Source organism: Xenopus tropicalis, chromosome 7 (assembly GCF_000004195.4).
Source record: "Xenopus tropicalis strain Nigerian chromosome 7, UCB_Xtro_10.0, whole genome shotgun sequence".
NCBI lineage: Eukaryota > Metazoa > Chordata > Amphibia > Anura > Pipidae > Xenopus > Xenopus tropicalis.
The window spans coordinates 116616711-116637862 of NC_030683.2; the positions used below are offsets into that span (position 1 = coordinate 116616711).

Here is a 21152-nt window from a genome sequence, read left to right on the forward strand (position 1 = left end):
CGTTGCGAAATGGTAAAAAAATTTGAGAAACGCGTCTATCGTGCAACTTCTTTTGACGTAACTGAGACTTTTTTTACACCACTGTTGTTAAGTTTTAAAGAGAATAAAGCACAACCATATTACAGGTATGGGACCCCTTATCTGGAAACCCGTTATCCAGAAAGCTCCGAATTACAGAAAGGCTCTCCCATAGACTCCATTATAAGCAAATAATTCTAAATGAAAAATTATTTCCTTTTTCTCTGTAATAATAAAACAGTACTTGTACTTGATCCCAACTAAGATATAATTACCCCTTATTGGGGCAGAACAGCCCTATTGGGTTTATTTAATGGTTAAATGATTCCCTTTTCTCTGTAATAATAAAACAGTACCTATACTTGATCCCAACTAAGATATAATTACCCCTTATTGGGGCAGAACAGCCCTATTGGGTTTATTTAATGGTTAAATGATTCCCTTTTCTCTGTAATAATAAAACAGTACCTGTACTTGATCCCAACTAAGATATAATTACCCCTTATTGGGGGCAGAACAGCCCTATTGGGTTTATTTAATGGTTAAATGATTCCCTTTTCTCTGTAATAATAAAACAGTACCTATACTTGATCCCAACTAAGATATAATTACCCCTTATTGGGGCAGAACAGCCCTATTGGGTTTATTTAATGGTTAAATGATTCCCTTTTCTCTGTAATAATAAAACAGTACCTGTACTTGATCCCAACTAAGATATAATTACCCCTTATTGGGGGCAGAACAGCCCTATTGGGTTTATTTAATGGTTAAATGATTCCCTTTTCTCTGTAATAATAAAACAGTACCTGTACTTGATCCCAACTAAGATATAATTACCCCTTATTGGGGGCAGAACAGCCCTATTGGGTTTAATTAATGGTTAAATGATTCCCTTTTCTCTGTAATAATAAAACAGTACCTGTACTTGATCCCAACTAAGATATAATTACCCCTTATTGGGGGCAGAACAGTCCTATTGGGTTTATTCAATATTTAAATGATTTTTAGCAGACCTAAGTTATAGAGATCCAAATTATGGAAAGATCCCTTATACATGATCTGCTGCTTTAAAATACACACTGGCTCTTGCTCTGGGCATGTACAGTACAGAGATTAGGTTGCCACTTTTCATTGGTGGATGTAGGGAGAGTGGGTGACATAGAGGGCAGCCTGGTGATCTCAGGGGTAGAACAGTGCTGTAAGGGGGTGGGTATGTTATGCTGGCCTGTGATTGGCCAAATTGCATGTCAATCAGTCTGGAGACCTGTTCAGTTTTGATCCGGATAGCCATGTAAAAACCAGACAGGTGCCAGCCAGTGATCAGCGAAAGTGTCCCTTTTTATTTTTTTTTACTATTTCCTTATTCTGATACTGCATGATCTGCTTCACGTACTTTCCCATAACATCTTCAGACAGTTGAATGGTGTCAGTCATTGAGTCTCCGTCAGAAAAACTGAATTATTAGTGTATTTTTAGCATTTCCATTTGTCAGACACCAGACAAACCTATGGGATTAAACTCTATTTTAGTGCACTTCTATTTCGGCATTGCCATTTCATAAGGAGTCAAACATATTCTCTCAGAAGGAAAGGGAAACAGCTGTGAGTATGAGAATGGGAATGGTATCGGAATAGTCACATGTTAATATTAACACTTTCCTACCCTGTCAGTGATTTCAGCTCCGATTCCATGTCTCTGGCCAAACCGAAATTGGGCAGATATCGATCGGCCAGGTTAGAAAATCCAGTCGGATCGGGGACCGCATCGGCTCGTTGATGCGGTCCCCAAACCGACTGTCCCATTGCCGCGTGCAGAATTCGATCGTTTGGCCCCAGGGCCAAACAATCAAATTCGCCTACATGCCTCCCCGATATTGCCCACCCGTAGGTGGTGATATCGGGTGAAGATCCGCTCGCTTGGCGACATCGCCAATCGAGCGGATCTGCCCGTGTATGGCCAGCTTAAATCTTTCGCAAGGGATTCAGGGTTTGGCCAGATCTTAAAATAGTGGATTCCTAAGTGGCGTTTAGAATGCAATTTCCATTTTTTTTTTTTTACTACAATTCTGGCATTATTGTGGGCAGGATGTCAAAACCAATGTAATTTGTTCGTTAATCGGAAACACGTAAAGCTTTATGCCATTAAGGCATTATCTTTGTCTGTTGTACCCACTGATGCAGCCCGCTTTTGGAAACTTGGAATTATCACCACATTCAGGATGGTGATATTGCCAGGGTTTCCTTGTTTCAATAGGCCAGGGCCGGAAGTAGGGGTAGGCAGAAGAGGCAGTAGTGGGGGTGGGTTGCTAGGCTTATATCTCTTCTGTGCCTAACCCCAGTCCAAGTGCTTGTCCCCCCACTGCCTGTACGTCTTGTACCTCTACCCCCCCCCCCACCCTTCTTGTCAACAAGTGTGCGGAGCTTGCCTAGGGCACCCATCCAGCGTGACACTGCACTGCAATAGGCACAACAGTATGAATATACCTTTAAAGGAGAAGGAAAGTCATTTTGGCATTTTACTGCCATTTTAAGTAGCTTCCTGCCTGCAGTCTAGCCGTTATAGCTCAGATCACACATTCCTAACGGAGGGGGGAGGGAGTTCTTAGCATTCTAGTTGGAGGGGGTTCAAGAGAGAGGAGAGAGCTGTGCAGACTCTGGCCATGGGAATTAAGGATGTTTCTGAGACTGGAACATCATGTTTACAAAAAAATAGACAAGAAATCCTGTGTTTCTTTTGATAGAGGACTCAGTGCAGCATTACTGTAAGGGCTTATGGCTGTATTTACATAGACCTTTCTGATAAAGCTTACTTAGTTTTTACCTTTCCTTCTGCTTTAATGAATAGCGTCAATATGTGCGCAGTCTTGCAACCATCTGAGCTTAGATGTACCTTCGTAGGGTTGCCACCCATCCAAACGACCCTGTTTTCGGAAGTACTGTCTGGGCCGAAATTGCCTGCCTGGTTTTTCTAATTTGGAAAACTGGACAGGACTTTCCTAGATAGATGTGGCGATCGGGCAATCGTTGCGTCATAGCCCCACCTCCATGACATCACAGCTCCGCCACCTCAGCAACGTCAATGTCCTGCCCCGTGATGTCACCGTCGGCAGGGGGAAAGGTGGCACCCCCCTAATATAAAGCAAGTTGCTCTGAGCTGCAGGTTAGGCGCCACTGGTTGGCGGTTACTGGGCATTAGTAAGCTCAAATAAACAATGGAAAATTCCCTTGTGTTGTTACTGTCACCTGATGTGTGTATATAATATATATATATAACATTTACACACAGAATCTTGGAAATTCTCACATAATACGTAGTGATACAATAGTAAAAGGAATGTAGAATGTCCTTCCTGTCAGCTAAGCCTTTCACGATGTGCATCTAAAAATGTTTCCGCATTCAGCGCAGCGCAGGACAAAAGTCCCAGGGATCAGCGGTGTGGCTTTCCGTGCTCTGTTGCCTGTAAATCGCACCGTGACAAAGGTCACACAGGCCGCGTTCTGCAGCGCCGCTACTATCTGGGGTTAGGAGGATTTGTTGCAGAATTTAAATTGCTCAAATTATTTAGTGAAAAGACTGCACCTTTGCCGGCAATCTCTCTGGCAGAAGTTACGAATTACGGAAATGCCCTCTCCTATAGACTCCATTATAAGAAAATAATTCTAATTTTTAAAAATGATTTTTCTCTGTAATAATAAAACAGTACCTGTACTTGATCCCAACTAAGATATAATTACCCCTTATTGGGGGCAGAACAGCCCTATTGGGTTTATTTCATGGTTAAATGATTCCCTTTTCTCTGTAATAATAAAACAGTACCTGTACTTGATCCCAACTAAGATAAAATTACCCCTTATTGGGGGCAGAACAGCCCTATTGGGTTTATTTAATGGTTAAATGATTCCCTTTTCTCTGTAATAATAAAACAGTACCTGTACTTGATCCCAACTAAGATATAATTACCCCTTATTGGGGCAGAACAGCCCTATTGGGTTTATTTCATGGTTAAATGATTCCCTTTTCTCTGTAATAATAAAACAGTACCTGTACTTGATCCCAACTAAGATATAATTACCCCTTATTGGGGCAGAACAGCCCTATTGGGTTTATTTCATGGTTAAATGATTCCCTTTTCTCTGTAATAATAAAACAGTACCTGTATTTGATCCCAACTAAGATATAATTACCCCTTATTGGGGCAGAACAGCCCTATTGGGTTTATTTAATGGTTAAATGATTCCCTTTTCTCTGTAATAATAAAACAGTACCTGTACTTGATCCCAACTAAGATATAATTACCCCTTATTGGGGGCAAAACAATCCTATTGAGTTTATTTCATGTTTAAATGATTTTTTAGCAGACTTAAGTTACGGAGATCCAAATTACAGAAAGATCCCTTATCTGGAAAAACCCAGGTCCCGAGCATTCTGGATAACAGGTCCCATACCTGTAATAGAAATCTCACAACCTGTGGTGGCTGGATCTTGTACACTGTATTCAGGGTCGCACTGGGGGGGTTCAGGGCCCACCGGGGCTACCGCCCCAGGGCCCCTGCGCCCTCCAACCCCCTGCAGGGGTCCCCGTCACTCACCCAAAGTTCTCCCCTGAGCGTGCATAAGTTAAACACATTAGGGGAGGACATCGGAGGCCAGGGGAAGCAGCAACAGGGATCGGGTCTGGGCTGCCAGGGCCCAACAGGTTTTTTCCCAGTCCGACCCTGCCTTGGCTTGTTTGTGTGCACTGTGAATCCTATGATCCCAGGGGGGCGGCCCTTAATTCTTAAAATGGCAGTTTTCAATTTAGGATTACCCAATGGCACATACTACTCATATTTATGAAAATGGGTTATTTAGATGAAGCAGGGCTTTACGTAGGAGCTGTTTATACAATATATTTTTATAGAGACCTACATTGTTTGGGGGTATAGTTTTTCAAAATCAACATTAGAAGCTATTTTTAATACAGAGTGTGTTATCTATGCACATATTCCATCAAGAAGAAGTACTGAGCCTACCATAATACAGTATTCCTACTGTATATACTGTGATCTTTCCTTAGACAAAGGCTGGGTTCATCTAATTACCACTCTAATTCCATTAGTTGAGTCAGTAGTGATCATTAGCTGACATATCTATATTATTTCAGAACACTGAAAAAGAATCCATTAATGACTATGAAGATTTTCATTCATCCAGGTCATGGTATATCTAGTATAAATAAATTTGAAGCAACTGGACTTGTTTAGTAATCATTGAAGACGTTTCACTACTCATCCGAGCAGCTTCTTCAGTTCAACTGACTGGTATGGGAAGTCCTAGCATATATACTCTTCCACTAATCCAATCACAGTGGCACTATGTAACTCTTCAGAAAGGTGACATCTGAAACTCACAGAGGTGTGAATGCTGTGGAGTTACTTTGAAAGGATTACCCAATGATTCTTCAATGATTACTAAACAAGTCCAGTTGCTTCAAATTTATTTATACTAGATAATCCATTAATGACTTGGAAATACACAGTGATATAACTAAGGGAGGGCTTACAGTACAAGGGCATAGGGGCCGGAGAACAACGAAACACAAAGCAGTAGAGATATTACTTTATATGGGGATTCAGAGCGTATGATTAAGCCTGGAAAATGGTATTACAGGTATGGGATCCCTTATCCGGAAGCCCATTATCCAGAAAGTTCCGAATTACAGAAAAGGCCATCTCCCTTAGACTCCATTGACTCCACTGTAATAATGATTTCCTTTTCTCTGTAATAATAAAACAGTACCTGTACTTGATCCCAACTAAGATATAATTACCCCTTATTGGGGGGCAGAACAGCCCTATTGGGTTTATTTAATGGTTAAATGATTCCCTTTTCTCTGTAATAATAAAACAGTGCCTGTACTTGATCCCAACTAAGATATAATTACCCCTTATTGGGGGCAGAACAGTCCTATTGGGTTTATTCAGTATTTAAATGATTTTTAGCAAACTTTGGCGATCCAAATTAAGATCCCTTATCCGGAAAACCCCAGGTCCCAAGCATTCTGGATAACAGGTCCCATACCTGTATAGATGATAGGGGAGGTAACACTGGTGTATCGCCAATTTGTACCTGACTGGGGCTGCCATATTTGTATACTCATCCAGACTCAGTTACCGGCACTGTGCACATTTGTGCATGGGCAGTAACCCAAAGCAACTATAACTAAAGGGGAACTCCACCCAAACACAATTTAAGCTTTTTGAAAATAAACATAATTTCAAGCAACCTTGCAATATACATACATTATAAAATATGCAGCCTTTTTATCATTTTTAATGTAATAATATGGTTTGGAACAGTTCCCTAAGCCCCGCCCCCTGTTCCCCTGTTGATCTGGCTGACTACTTTGTGACTCAAATAAAATGTAACAGTAGTCGCCTGTCCTCAGCCTGCCTTCAGCCTGCATCCTCCCAATCCCACAATTCCCTGCACACGTGATGTCAATAAGGAAAGGAACATCACATTGCAATGCATTGTGGGTTATGTAGTTCCTGCATGCTGTCTGTAAGCTGTGGAGAAGTTGTTACAATTTGTAACATCAATGTTTTAGTCCCTCCTCCCCTGCCAGGATTTCAAATGATGCAGAAAGAGAAGAACTGTTTTGTAGCTGGATTTCAGCATATACAAATGCTATTTATTCCTACTTTCTGAAGGAACAGGTTACAGTGATGTTGGCTCTTTAACAGATTTTGGTTCAGAAGCCGAGTTCCCCTTCAATACAAATGTTTTTCAGAGATGAAGGCGACATGCATGTTTCTCCATAACAAACCAATATACAAGGCCCGTGAATGAATTTCTTAGGGCCAAAACATTGTTCCCACACAAGGCTTTCAATGTATAACTAAAGAATTTACCGGCCGTTTCAGCCCAAGGCTATTGTACGAGGAAGATATATGTTATTCTAGATATTTTTTTTTTATAAATAGGATGTACAGACTGTCAGATAGTGAATATATCATCATTACTGGAGCAGCTTAACACGGATGTGCTTGGGCTTATATCCTTTAGAAGGATCAGAATCCATCAGAATCAAATTGCTCCATAGTAATTATACCAATCACAATTCATTCTCCAGTAATCCTTACTGTTAGAAATAGGGGTGAATTACAAATATTTCAGTATAAGGCATGAATTTGCCTGTGCCGGTGAAGCCAGAACATATGATTTTAGTTTGATATGTTTATAATATATCAATAGAATTTCCATTGTCCCTTAGTTCTAGCATCCGGTATAACTGCCACCTGTCCGGTGTTGACACGGACAGTTCAGTTTTTGGGAGGGCTTTCCAGGTCAGAACTGCCTGCCTGGTTTTCCAAATTAAGATTATATTGATGTGGTGAATGGCCAATTGCTGATTGCCATGTCATATCCTGCACCCCATGAAGTCAATGCCCTGCCCCCTATGACATCACTGCCTGCCCCCCCCCCCTGCTGAAAAGTGGCAACCCTAATAATCAGATCTTATATAAAACATCCGACACAACGTTTAACCATTATGAACATATATTAACATGGTATTAATAGGGATGCACCGAATCCCAGCTTTTTTTTTTTTCAAGGATTCGGCCGAATCTGTGGTCCCGAATCCTAATAGCATAAATGAACATGTGCTAATTAGGGCTCGGAAAGGGTTAAATGGGCAGTGGAAAAAAAAAAACTTTTTAACCCCTTCCGATCCTAATCAGGGATTCGGCCTAATCCTTCCCGGTGGGTTCGGCGGTTCGGCTGAACCCCCAAAAAAGTGGGTTCAGTGCATCCCTAGTTATTAATAACTAAATTAAGAACGTATATCCCAGTGGGTCTCAGGCCTCAGTTTGGGATTCGCCCAACTCCCATTTTACATGAATTGTAACCAATTGCAACAGAATACTTTATTCATTTCTTGGGGGTTTAAATATCTGGTGGGGCGTTAGAGCTCAGTGCTCATCCCATGGCAGTCACTGCTTTAACAGATGTTCCAATTTGTTAACCCTTTCCTGCCTGTTTCCCAAGTTCAGTTTATTTTTTTTTATACAAATCTGCCCCTGGCTGTGCGTTTCCCAGATGTGTATATTCACTTCAATGTTTCCAGTAAGTGTTCATCATTCAGCCAGCCTGGAATTGTGACCACCGTACTCCTTTGGAATATTCCATCATGTTCTTTTCCATTCAATTCCACTTGACACGTTGAATCATTTTGCGTGACTGACATGCTTTCACCGACTCAAGCGCCGACTATTCAGCCTCCTTGGAAATCATTCAGATCTCTTATTTTGCTTTAGAAATGAGATTGCAGTATTGATTTTCGCATCTCTGTGAAAACAGAAAACTAAAAATATGAGTGTTTTTTTTTATTAGGTATTTCTCTTATATTGTCTGCTTCTTATATATCCAATAAAGGCAAAGTTGTATTAAAACAATAAAGAATGGTTGTCAGCGGATAACAGACCAATCCGCCCATCTATTTTTCTTTTTAATTCCTATACAGAAGAGGATAGACCTTTACCTCCCAAGCATGTTAAATGAATTTACTGTAGCTGTCTCAGCCATTTCAGCTCGGAGCCTCTTCCAAGTAATCATTTCAGAGGTTCACAGTTGAGCTTTAGAAAGTATTTCTCTCCCCATCAAGCATTATTTGTATTCTGTGCAAAGACCTACTTGAAATGCACGCTTGTGTTTGCATTCCTTGCCCAGCTCCATAACTCTCAGTAGTTCCAATTCCAGTAGGTCGGTCCAGAAAATGGTCTGACTTTCTCTGAAGGTATGCTGTGCTCAGTCCAAGTTAGTCTCATCTTGAGTGACACTTTGCTCTCATCCAAGTCCCATCTTGTAAGAATGACGGCACTAACACTGGCAGAATAGGGAGATCTGAACTGAGCTGCCTAATACATGGACTCCATTGTTCTGCTTGGTAATGCCAGTCTACTTGGGTGATAGATTACAAAGAGTGGTATTAAACTCTTTTCTAGTAGTGCCGCTGTTGGTACCGGTCTGGTCTTGGTCCTTGTGATTTTTCATTTGTTCATAATTACCTTGAGGTTACTAGAAGAATTAAGTCTCAAACAACTGGACTTTTCTGAGTTTTTTCCTTGAAAACGTTTCACCACTCATCCGAGTGGCTTCTTCAGTTCAAATGACTGGTAGGGAATTCCCCAGCATTTAAACTCTTGATGGTAGTACAGTCATTTGAACTGAAGAAGCCACTCAGAAAAGTCCAGTTGTTTGAGACTTAATTCTTCTAGATACTGTATATCATGACCTGGGTGAATGAGAATCTTCATAGACATACCTTGAGGTTGGCATTTTACTTTAAAGGGAAATGAAACCGTACATTAAAAGTTTCTTCCCAGTTGATTGCCATAAGCCCCCCTCCTGAAACACCCGATAAGAAAATCATTTATCATAGTAGTTTACCGGCTGTAATCTCGTGATCTTCTATATACAGCCAAAGCTTGAGGGCACAAGGAAGATGTCCCAGTGGTCAGATCTTTGCCAAATATGGCTACCAAGGTGGTGGGCCAAATAAGGCTGATCTGAATGTTTGGCCCTCAGGCCATTGATCTGATCATACTAGAGGTCAATGCAGGCCTGTTGGGACAGGATCTCATAAATATGGCAGTGCGGTCCTTTCCCAGGGGAATTTTCAAACCTGCCATGGGGGGGCGGTTCCATACATGGGCTGAAACACTGCCAGATCTCCGTCAGAAGGGGCCTAATTGATAGCTTTTTTGTCTGTGTATGACCAGCTTCAGATCCCAAGATAACTATAATTACTTTGTAGGAATGCTCCTTTCATGGCCCATTGTGTGATCTTGGAACCTGATTTTGTGGCACTAGTGAAGTCAGTAGTAACTAATGATGCCTGCCCGGACAGGTGGATCATTCCTTCCCACGCTTTCTGCTTCCTGCATTGCTTTGCCTAGGAGCGAGGCAGCTTCTGACTAGTCAGCTTCTTTCACATTCCCATGGGTTGATACATGCAAAACTGAGTTGTCTTCACTCTCACCATGTCATGGACAGTCCTCGGGCACCGCAGGGCTTATACTTTATGAAATTATATCAATCTGATGCAGTTGTTTGTCTTTATTAACATCTGTTTTTGTTCTGTTCACTACAGTACAGGATTGGGCAGCTTTACATGATCAGCAAACACAGCCATGAACAGAGTTCTGACGGAGAGGGCGTAGAAGTAATCATTAATGAGCCTTATGAAAGCGCAGTCCATGGGAAAGGACAATACACAGAAAAACGAGTCTACCTAAACAGGTACTTTCTTCTCTTCTTCTCCCAAACTCAGTGATAGATGCACACGTTTCATAGAACTTTAGAACTTGTCATCAAATGGTGGGTTTTGAGTTGAGGCATCGAGAAGATCCATCAGAAACTGACTACTAATGGTTGAGATAAATAAGGAAAATCACTTTCTTAATGATTGTGTGATCGCTGCAAAGGTTCCGCTCTTTGGAAAGGTCACCAAATAAGTGGATTTTTCCCCAGATATGGCCAGCTAAGGTGGGAGGTATCGTTTTACAATAATGGGAATATGACCCTTTGGAACAAGGACCACATCAATGAACTGATATGGTCATTGATCCTACAGGAGAATCAAACCTGCTCAATCGATATCTGAGTGGTTTTTAGATAGATATTGGATATGTAGGCCTGTTGGAGGACCCCATACACAGGCAGATAAAGTGACAAATTGGTCTGAAAGAACCGAATCAGTATCTTAAAGCAACAGTAACACCAAAAAATAAAAGTGTATAAAAGTAACTAAAATATAATGTGCTGCTGCGCTGCACTGGTAAAAGTTGTGTGTTTACTTCAGAAAGTCTACTATAATTTATATAAATAAGCTGCTGTGTAGTATGGGGGCAGCCATTCGAAAGAGAAAAGGCACAAGCACATAGCAGATAACAGATAAAACAATATTGTATTCTACAGAACTTATCTGTTATCTGCAATGTAACCTGTGCCTTTTTTCCAGCTTGAATGGCTGCCCCCGGGGCTACACAGCAGCTTATTATATAAATTATAGTAGTGTTACTGTAGCAAACACACCAGCTGTACCAGTGCAGGGCAACAATGCATTATATTTTTATTACTTTAAAGCTCTTTTATTTTTTGGTGTTACTGTTCCTTTAAATCTGCCCGCATTTGACCACCTTAAACTTGATACTAGCCCTATCAATCAATGAGATTGCTTAATGTGTCTACACCAACATATAAAAAGTGAACACACCCACCCCCATAGCTGCTCATAATTAGTGCATTCCCATGATGCACTATATTCAAATGAAGTGTATTGACAGTCTCTTACAGTTGCCTCAAGGTTATTGTCTAGCACATTTGTATTAAAGTTTGCCCAAATTATCTACAGAACCTGTGTCTGATTACTTAGCCCAGTAAACCCCAGTTAGGGCTCTGGCACAGGGGGAGATTAGTCGCCCGCGACAAAACTCCCTGTTCGCGGGCGACTAATCTCCCCGTGTGCCAGAGCCCTTAAGTGAAAAAACAAAGTGATATAGCATTTTGCCTAATTACTTTATGAGTTAGCAAGCACCACTAGGTCAAATGTTCTTCTCATTCTGATTGGCTGTCTACATGGAGACAAGAGGAGCAGATACAGAATTACACCTGCTAATGTAAAAATGGGAAACATTACCCACAGTCAAGGGAAGCCTAGCGCTTAAAAATGTTAATGACCCCTAGTTATCTTTAAAGTGAACCTGACATGCCTAAAACCATGTGGTATTTGTATAAGGGATGTCACAGGAAGCATAATAAACAAGAGCAGCTGTGTTTGTGGCTAAATAAATAAAAGTACATACAAAGTTCACCTTTTCCTCATTCCTGGTTGCAGTGCTGTAGGGCGGCCATACTGGTGCAGACGCTTCTTTCCCAGCCTGAGAAGCTTTGAACCTGAAACAGTAGGGTCAACAGTGAACTGATTATATAAGAAATGAATTTCAGTGCAGGATTCTGCTGGAGAAGCTCTATTAACTGATGTGTTACATCATGTCTACACATTATAACATATTATTTATCACAAGGTGGCAAATTGATAGTTAAATTATCACATAAGTGTTATTACACAACCAATACTGTCCCCCAATTTCCAGCACTAATGAAGTCGTATTAATTGATCCTGATTTAGGTTGGTGGGGTTCCACTGGGAGGTGTGTGGGTAGGTAGGTCTAATGTTAGGTTGGCATCTAGCCAAGGGGCCCATATGGATTCAGATTTTATTGATACCCCTCTTGCAAGATATGTCCGTTTAATAAGGGGGAGCATTTTATCATATAAGTGCTAGCCAATTGGCCAGACCAGGCGAGGTAGGACTCATCCACTTCATAACAATCAGTTTCTTAGTGTAGAATAAGGTTGCTCTCATTGGGCTCAAGAGGGACCAGTTTATCCACCACTGCCAGGAGAAACACCTCTGGAGATGTAACTCTCGGTAATGCATGCTGTTCTGCTAAGTGTTGTACAACATCAGCACTGTCTATGAAAGCCCAGGTCCAAACCATGTGAATAAAACCTGAGTTTATGTTCTAGCATTTGGGACATTCTACGTTTGACCTGCCCATGCCTTTCAGTCTCAGGGGTGTGATGTATGTGAAAGAACTTAAACTGGATGAATCTATCTCTTGTGGCAATTAAGAAATCGTATAGGCAATGACTTGCTTCCTCCTATCGTTTATCATCTAATTGGGGGAGGATGTCCTTCCATTTAATTTTAACCCTGTCAAAGGGGAAGGGTGACATTTTATGTATCTCCTTATATAATTGTGAAAGTAACGTCTTGGGGTCCCAAAGTCTAGTTTCCCTTGCTGTGAGTGCTGTTTCACCGTAAGCCCTTTTTAGTGATAGACTGCTTAATACTGAATCTTTCACTGTTATTTGTTAATTGTTCTTTGTCTCATGGAGCCAATTAAAGCAATGGGAGAGTGGGATGATGAACCCTTAGGGTTCCACCAACACTATGAAACATTTAGGCATGGGCAGAGGTTGAGAATATTTGGAGTAGAAAGGGCTGAATTGTATGTGAAGTAGATATTAGAAAAAACTAGAACCAGCTTCTTAATTGTCTTCTCGAATGTTCCATAGCGCCTGAGAGGGGAACCAGGTACAGGAATGACCTGAGGATATAAACAATTAGAATGGGATTAGTAAAAAAACAAACTTTAAGGCCATGGCATGCAGCAAAGGTTCTGACTTTAGAGGTCAAGAATGGGCAGCAAAAGCTCAAGAAACCAGTAGAACAGGCCGGGTCTGACCATATAGCAAAAGGAACAAAGTTAATGTCAAAGAGGTCAGCTACAGGGAGACAGGAGCAACACTGAGCTTTGTCTCTCCAAAGGAGGGCAGGTAGGTAATTCCAAGGGGGTATTGTAATAGAAGTCTCCATGTTTGCTCCAGTCAGGGAGCACACTGGGGCACAGGGGGGGGTGATGACGGTATTAAGGCAGTGGGGGCCCTTGGGCGGCATCCTCAGTGGGCCCCGCACACCCTATACAGGTATCAGACCCCTTATCCGGAAACCCATTATCCAGAAAGTTCTGAATTACAGAGAGGCCATCTGCCATAGACTCCATTTTAATCAAATAATTCACATTTTTAAAAATGGTTTTCTTTTTTCTCTGTAATAATAAAACAGTACCTGTACTTGATCCCAACTAAGATATAATTACCCCTTATTGGGGGCAGAACAGCCCTATTGGGTTTATTTAATGGTTAAATGATTCCCTTTTCTCTGTAATAATAAAACAGTACCTGTACTTGATCCCAACTAAGATATAATTAATCCTTATTGGGGGCAAAACAGGCCTATTGGGTTTAATTACCGTTTAAATAATTTTATTAGCAGACTTAAGGAAGGTGATCCGAATTACGGAAAGACCCCTTATCTGGAAAACCCCAGGTCCCGAGCATTCTGGATAATGAGTCCCTTGCCTGTACTATAAACAGTGTTTTTGTTGGTGTGGTCCAATTTCTCTCAGAATAATGAGTGTGTCTTTCTTTTGCCAGAGGTGACATTTTCATTTTGAGTCAAATATTTTGCCCACTTTAATGAAGCATTTTTCTAATTCTTTTCACTAAAAACCACTATAAACTAGGAGAAACCCTAAAAAAAAACACTTACATTTTCTCAAGGGCTTCCCCTCAAGATAATATTATTATTATTATTATTATATTTTTCCCATATTTTCCCAATTATAGTGCCATTGTCCTAAAAAAAATGTTGACGCTATGAGATCCATCTCATTTCTGTAGGAAATTGGTGTGGGCTATCAGACCTGAAATCAGGGCTAGTAGCATGTTTCTCTCCAATTACAGACGAGGTGCCGGGGCCCCTGCAGGGACAGACTGTACTGTAGAAGCTTTGTATTGCTCATTTGGTATCTGAACCTCGCGAGGCATGAAACCTTTCTCCCCTGCCTGCTGCGTAAATTGTGCACCAAAAAGGGCACATTTCATATTATATGTTCCAAATGGATAGTTTAGCGGAATCATTTCACCCTCAGAACGGCACTGCTTTTGTAATACATCAACAATGAGTTGCACCAAGTCGGTTTTTAAGGTACCGTTTGTTGCATGTTATCTAACCGGTCATCTTTAAAAGAAAACTGTAAATGTAGGTGTCTACATATAAATAAATAAGGCTCCCTACCGGCTGTTTTCTAAAGCATTTGCTAATGTAAGGGCTAAGTGCTCGGACTTGGCTTTGTATCCACAATACAGCGTTAGTCTCAGAATAGCATTTGCCTGTAATAAATGGGCAAAAGGGGCATTTGCCCAGAGCCCCCCCCCCACCAGACCTTTCATCTGCTATAAGTTTTGACTTTAGCAGCCCCCTGAAATGGCAAACCCTTCATTACAGCACAGAACGTAAAGAAATTCTGACTGTTTTCTCACTTCGTAATTATAATTCATCAGCTACCATGACTGTTGGTCAAGGACAGTACGTACTTCTGCTTTGGTAAACACAGACCATTTCTTTATTGCCTGCCTTATTATATTCCAGTTTACCTGCCTGAGGGCAGCCTTGTTACAAATGTTTTGGGTCGTGACAGGGGGTCCACTAATGAGATCTTTGTTGTGGCCCATTGGCTCCTTACATCAACCCTGCACAACTGCAGTCACTTGAAGGTACAGGTATCGGACCCCTTATCAGAAAACCCTATATCCAGAAATTCCAAATGACAGAAAGACCATCTCCCATAGACTCCATTATAATCAAATAATTCACATTTTTAAAAATGATTTCCTTTTTCTCTGTAATAATAAAAAAGTACCTGTACTTGATCCCAACTAAGATATAATTACCCCTTATTGGGGGCAGAACAGCCCTATTGGGTTTATTTAATGGTTAAATGATTCCCTTTTCTCTGTAATAATAAAACAGTACCTGTACTTGATCCCAACTAAGATATAATTACCCCTTATTGGGGGCAGAACAACCCTATTGGGTTTATTTCATGGTTAAATGATTCCCTTTTCTCTGTAATAATAAAACAGTATCTGTACTTGATCCCAACTAAGATATAATTACCCCTTATTGGGGCAGAACAGCCCTATTGGGTTTATTTCATGGTTAAATGATTCCCTTTTCTCTGTAATAATAAAACAGTATCTGTACTTGATCCCAACTAAGATATAATTACCCCTTATTGGGGCAGAACAGCCCTATTGGGTTTATTTCATGGTTAAATGATTCCCTTTTCTCTGTAATAATAAAACAGTACCTGTACTTGATCCCAACTAAGATATAATTACCCCTTATTGGGGGCAGAACAGCCCTATTGGGTTTATTTAATGGTTAAATGATTCCCTTTTCTCTGTAATAATAAAACAGTATCTGTACTTGATCCCAACTAAGATATAATTACCCCTTATTGGGGCAGAACAGCCCTATTGGGTTTATTTCATGGTTAAATGATTCCCTTTTCTCTGTAATAATAAAACAGTACCTGTACTTGATCCCAACTAAGATATAATTACCCCTTATTGGGGCAGAACAGCCCTATTGGGTTTATTTAATGGTTAAATGATTCCCTTTTCTCTGTAATAATAAAACAGTACCTGTACTTGATCCCAACTAAGATATAATTAATCCTTATTGAAGGCAAAACATTGGGTTTATTTAGTGTTATCATTATTTTTTTGTAGACTTAACGTATGGTAATCCAAACTATGGAAAGACCCCATATCTGGAAAACCCATGTCCCAAATATTCTGGATAACAGGTCCCAAATGTAGCTTTTACTACAGTTATAAGTCCCTGTTAAAAACGAGAAAAACAAACAACCTATAGAATAACTGTATTTATTTGGCAGATAAACACAAACCATATAAGTAGCACAGTATATAATAAAGGCTGTGCATCAATGCAGGCTCTTTCTGAAGTCCTTGGGCTTCTGAATGGTGAGAATTAAGCGGCTTGTTCAAAGGGAAAGTGGATAATAGCTCAGCGAATGTGAGTGGAACAGGCAGTTCTTGTACATAACTGAAAACTTATCTCAGGGAGGGATTATAGCACCTTGATGAGGTTTAATGTAGTGCAGTTGTTCTCAACCTTCCTAATGCCGTGACCCTTTAATACAGTTCCCCATGTTGTGGTGACCCCCAACCATAAAATTATTCCTAAGACCATCGGAAATATGTGTTTTTCGATGGTCTTAGGCAACCCCTGTGAAAGGGTCATTCAACCCCCAAAGGGGTCCCGACCCACAGGTTGAGAACCACTGATGTAGTGTGTATGTGGCAACTCTAGTTGGGTGGCTACAATACACATAAGCTGCTCTTACTGGCACCAATACAGCTTCATGCACCATGTTGGGCAGAATATGGTCCTCTTCTCTTCCTGTAGTTCTGATCAGGCTGTTGGGCCAGACAATCGGAACAAAAGAAAGGTGGCCATACTGTTGGCTCTTACAGGGTGTCCGTCTGCTAGGGTCTTGTTTACCTTAGCAACCAGGCAGTGGGTTGAATGAAAGGCTGGAATATGAATAGGAGGGCTGAATAGTAAGATAAGTAATAAAAAGTAACAATATTAATAAATTTGTAAGCTCACAGAGCAATAGTTTTTAGCTGTTGGGGTCAGCGACCCCCATTTGAAAGCTGGAAAAATGTAGAAGTGAAAGGCAAATAGTATGAAAACTATACAAAATAAATAATGAAGACCAAATGCAGTTGCCAGGAATAGGACATTCTATAACATACTAAAAGTTAATGTAAAGGTGAACCACCCCTTTAGGTGCACCTAGAGGAAATTATGGTCCGCATTTGGCTTTATAGTCATTTGAAAGCCCAGTAATTCAGCAACCGGGTATTTCTTTTCATTGTTAAATGGGTTGTTAACTATTAGTATCTTATAGAATGTCCTTTTCCTAGCAACTTTGTAATTGGTCTTCATCATTTTTTTTATAGTTTTTTTTAATTATTTGCCTTCTTCTTCTGCCACTTCGCAGCTTTCAAATAGGGGTCACTGACCCCAGCTAGGGTTGCCACCTGTCCGGTTTTGACCTGCACAGCCCGGTTTTGAAAGGGCTGCCTAGGTCAAAACTTCCTGTTTGTTTTCCCAAATTAGGAAAACAGGCAGGAGGCCGATCGCCGTGCCATAACCCTGCCCCGCAACATCACGGCCCGCCTCATCCCCACCCTGCAACATCTCGACCACGCCTCCTCCCCACCCCCTGCCCGGCTAAGAAAGCCAGCGGAGGTGGCAACCCTAACCCCAGCTGCCAAAACAATATTACCTTGTGAGGCTCCAATTTTAAAGGTGGACTACCCCTTTAAGACTGCTCAATAGTCGTCAAACCTTGGAGCTTTCTGGATATCAGGTTTCCAGATATGAGATTCCATACCTGTACTTGTTGAATCTTCTACGCACTGGAAAGTGGAACACCTATGAGACCATTGCTCGTCTGTACTTCTAGTTGCCCATGTTTAGATGAAATTTGAGAATAACATATTAATTGGGAAGCGCGGAGTTGTGTACATTATGGCAGTGGGTGTAGATGTATCGCTTCGGCATCTCACATCTTGTTCCTGATAAGCAGACAGATCCGCAGACAGAGGCACAGCTAGCAAACTGTTCCGGAGACGCTAATTGCAGACAGGCAGCCATTCGGCACAAGGTTCTGACTCACTGATCAAACCTCGGGAGGAAAACACAGCGGCATAAGGTCGGCAAGAAATGAGCAATAAACAGCTAATGTTAATTTGTCCGGAACACTTTCAGCTGGGGATGTGAAGAAATATCTGCCGGGGTCAGTGCTTCTAAATGAGTAAGGCCGGCGAGGGCGCAGAACTTGACATTTCAGCTCGTAGCTTCTGGCACAGGATGATGCTCCGTTTGTGACATTGGCAATCTGGCACCGGCTCACTCACTAGCGCAGTGTAGAGAGGCACGAGGTTTCTGGGGACAGGGAACTTCCTGCAAATGACCCCCATTTATTCTGACCAACTGCACAGAAAATGTTATTGGTCTTAAAGCCAGATTTCACTGTCTGCCATCGCTGTACTTTAAGGTATAGCAAAACTTACCATTAGTGATGAGCGAATTTTTTCGGCAGGCATGGATTCGTAGCAAATGTCCACATTTTGTTATTGGCGAATTGTTTCGCGAAACTTCTGTGAAAATTTGCTATGGAAAAATTAGTCGCACAGGGCGAAAAACGATATCTATCGCACAGGGCGACAAACGATAGACGCGGGCGACAAAAAAAAAATTGCGTGACAAATGCGTTTTGCGAAATTTTTGCCGTTTTGCGAATTTTTTTGCCATTTTGCTAATTTTATGGCGAAGCGAAACAGGACAGATTCGCTCATCACTATTCGCTTTGCCAGAAAATTCACAAAACTGCTGAAAAATTTTAGACGCAACTTATTTTGACACGAACGCCACTTGACATCACTACGATTTCTTCTCACTTGCAACATTTTTGTTGCAGCGAATTTGAAAAATAACGCTCATCGCCCCTGGGGTTTTTGTGCGTGGAAACCCAGAAAGGTCTTTAAAACTGACCAACTGCACTGAAGAATTTAAATGGGTGGTCTACCATTAAATTAACTTTTAGTATGTTATAGAATGGCCAGTTTCAAGCAACCTTTCAATTGGTCTTCTTTTATTATTTTTTTTTTTTTTATAGTTTTTAATGACAGTATTTGCCCTTCTTCCTTTGAGTCTTTCAAATTTTCAGTTGGGGGTCACTGACCCCGGCAGCTAAAAAGACTATTGCTCTGTGAGGCTTCAGTTTTATTGTTATTGTTACTTTTTATTATTTATTTCTCTATTCATATTCCAGTCTCTCATTCAAACCACTGGTTGTTAAATGGGTTATTCACCTTTGAATTATTTTTTAGTATAATGTAGAGAGTAATATCCGGAGACAGTTTGCTATTGGTCTTCATTTTTTTTTTATTATTTGTGGTTATTATAATGATTTCACTTTCTGTTCAGCAGTTAATCTGGTTTATAGGGTTCAAGTTTTAACGACCGGGGAGTACAACGAGTAACTGGTATTTTTATAGGGCAGGCTTTGAATAGAAAAATAAGTAATAAAAAGTTACAATAACAATTAAATTTTAGCCTCCCAGAGCAATAGTTCTTGGGCTGCCGGGGTCAGTGACCCCCATTTAAAAGTTGGAAAGTATACAAAATAAACAATGAAGACCATGTATAGAATTGGCCCTTCTACAACAAACTAAAAGTTAACTCAAAGCTGACCCACCCATTTAAGGTACAGGTATAGGAACTGTTATCCAGAATGCTCAGGACCTGGGGCTTCCGGATTAGGGATATTTCCGTAATTTGAATCTCCATACCTTAAGTCTACTAAAAAATCATTTAAACATCATTTAAACCCAATAGGATTGCCTCCAAAAAGGATTCATTATACCTTAGTTGGGATCAAGTACAGGTACTGTTTTATTATTACAGAGAAAAAGGAAATCATTTAACCATTAAATAAACCCAATAGGGCTGTTCTGCCCCCAATAAGGGGTAATTATATCTTAGTTGGGATCAAGTACAGGTACTGTTTTATTATTACAGAGAAAAGGGAATCATTTAACCATTAAATAAACCCAATAGGGCTGTTCTGCCCCCAATAAGGGGTAATTATATCTTAGTTGGGATCAAGTACAGGTACTGTTTTATTATTACAGAGAAAAGGGAATCATTTAACCATTAAATAAACCCAATAGGGCTGTTCTGCCCCCAATAAGGGGTAATTATATCTTAGTTGGGATCAAGTACAGGTAATGTTTTATTATTACAGAGAAGAAAAAAGAATCATTTAACCATTAAATAAACCCAATAGGGCTGTTCTGCCCCCAATAGGGGGTAATTATATCTTAGTTGGGATCAAGTACAGGTACTGTTTTATTATTACAGTGAAAAAGGAAATCATTTTTAAAAGTTAGAATTATTTGCTTATAATGGAGTCTATGGGAGATGACCTTTCCGCAATTTGGAACTTTCTGGATCACAGGTTTCCGTATAAGGGATCCTATACCTGTACTTTGATTTTTCCTTTAGATTGAGGGCCACATTGGCTAATTGATCACATTGACTGCGCCTATGCACTTAATTTTAATGAGATCATTGGGCCCTATGGCCAAACAATCAGATTAGAATAACATAGCCCCCTAAGGTAGGCTTATTGGGGTCAAAGAACTGCTTATTTTGTGCCATAATCATGTGTCGGGTATCTTTCCAGAAAGAAATGCTGCGCATCATAGTATTTAGTGCTGTGTAATTGTTTTATGGGTTCTATCTTATCTTTGATAGCAAACATGGCAAGTAATAAATGTATTAAGTGCAGACTGTCGGGTGTAGTTATTTGCTTCTGGGTAAATTTCTCATTGGCTTCTGGAATTACCTCTGTTACATTATATTAAAGGCATAGACGTCCTAGGTCAGAATTCTGAATAAACCATTATAGCAGATCTAATGCTTATGCTATCATGCAATCAGATATGTCCATCTCTAGTGTCTTTTCTTATTAAAGGGGAACTCTGGCTTCCTAACAACTTCTCCACAAACAACATGCAGGAACTACATAACCCACAATGCATTGCACTGTGATGTTCCTTTCCTTATTGAC

The 21152-nt window shown here is 40.6% G+C and overlaps 1 protein-coding gene across 3 annotated transcripts in view; it reads left to right on the forward strand.

Annotated features, from left to right (window-relative positions):
• pitpnc1l (phosphatidylinositol transfer protein cytoplasmic 1 like) overlaps positions 1-21152 on the forward strand; it is a 101898-nt gene that overhangs the window by 47211 nt on the left and 33535 nt on the right. For all 3 annotated transcript variants that reach the window (XM_018095393.2, XM_012966615.3, NM_001016639.2), the window contains 1 exon segment: positions 10154-10302. In XM_018095393.2, the coding sequence (XP_017950882.1) occupies positions 10154-10302 (149 nt within the window).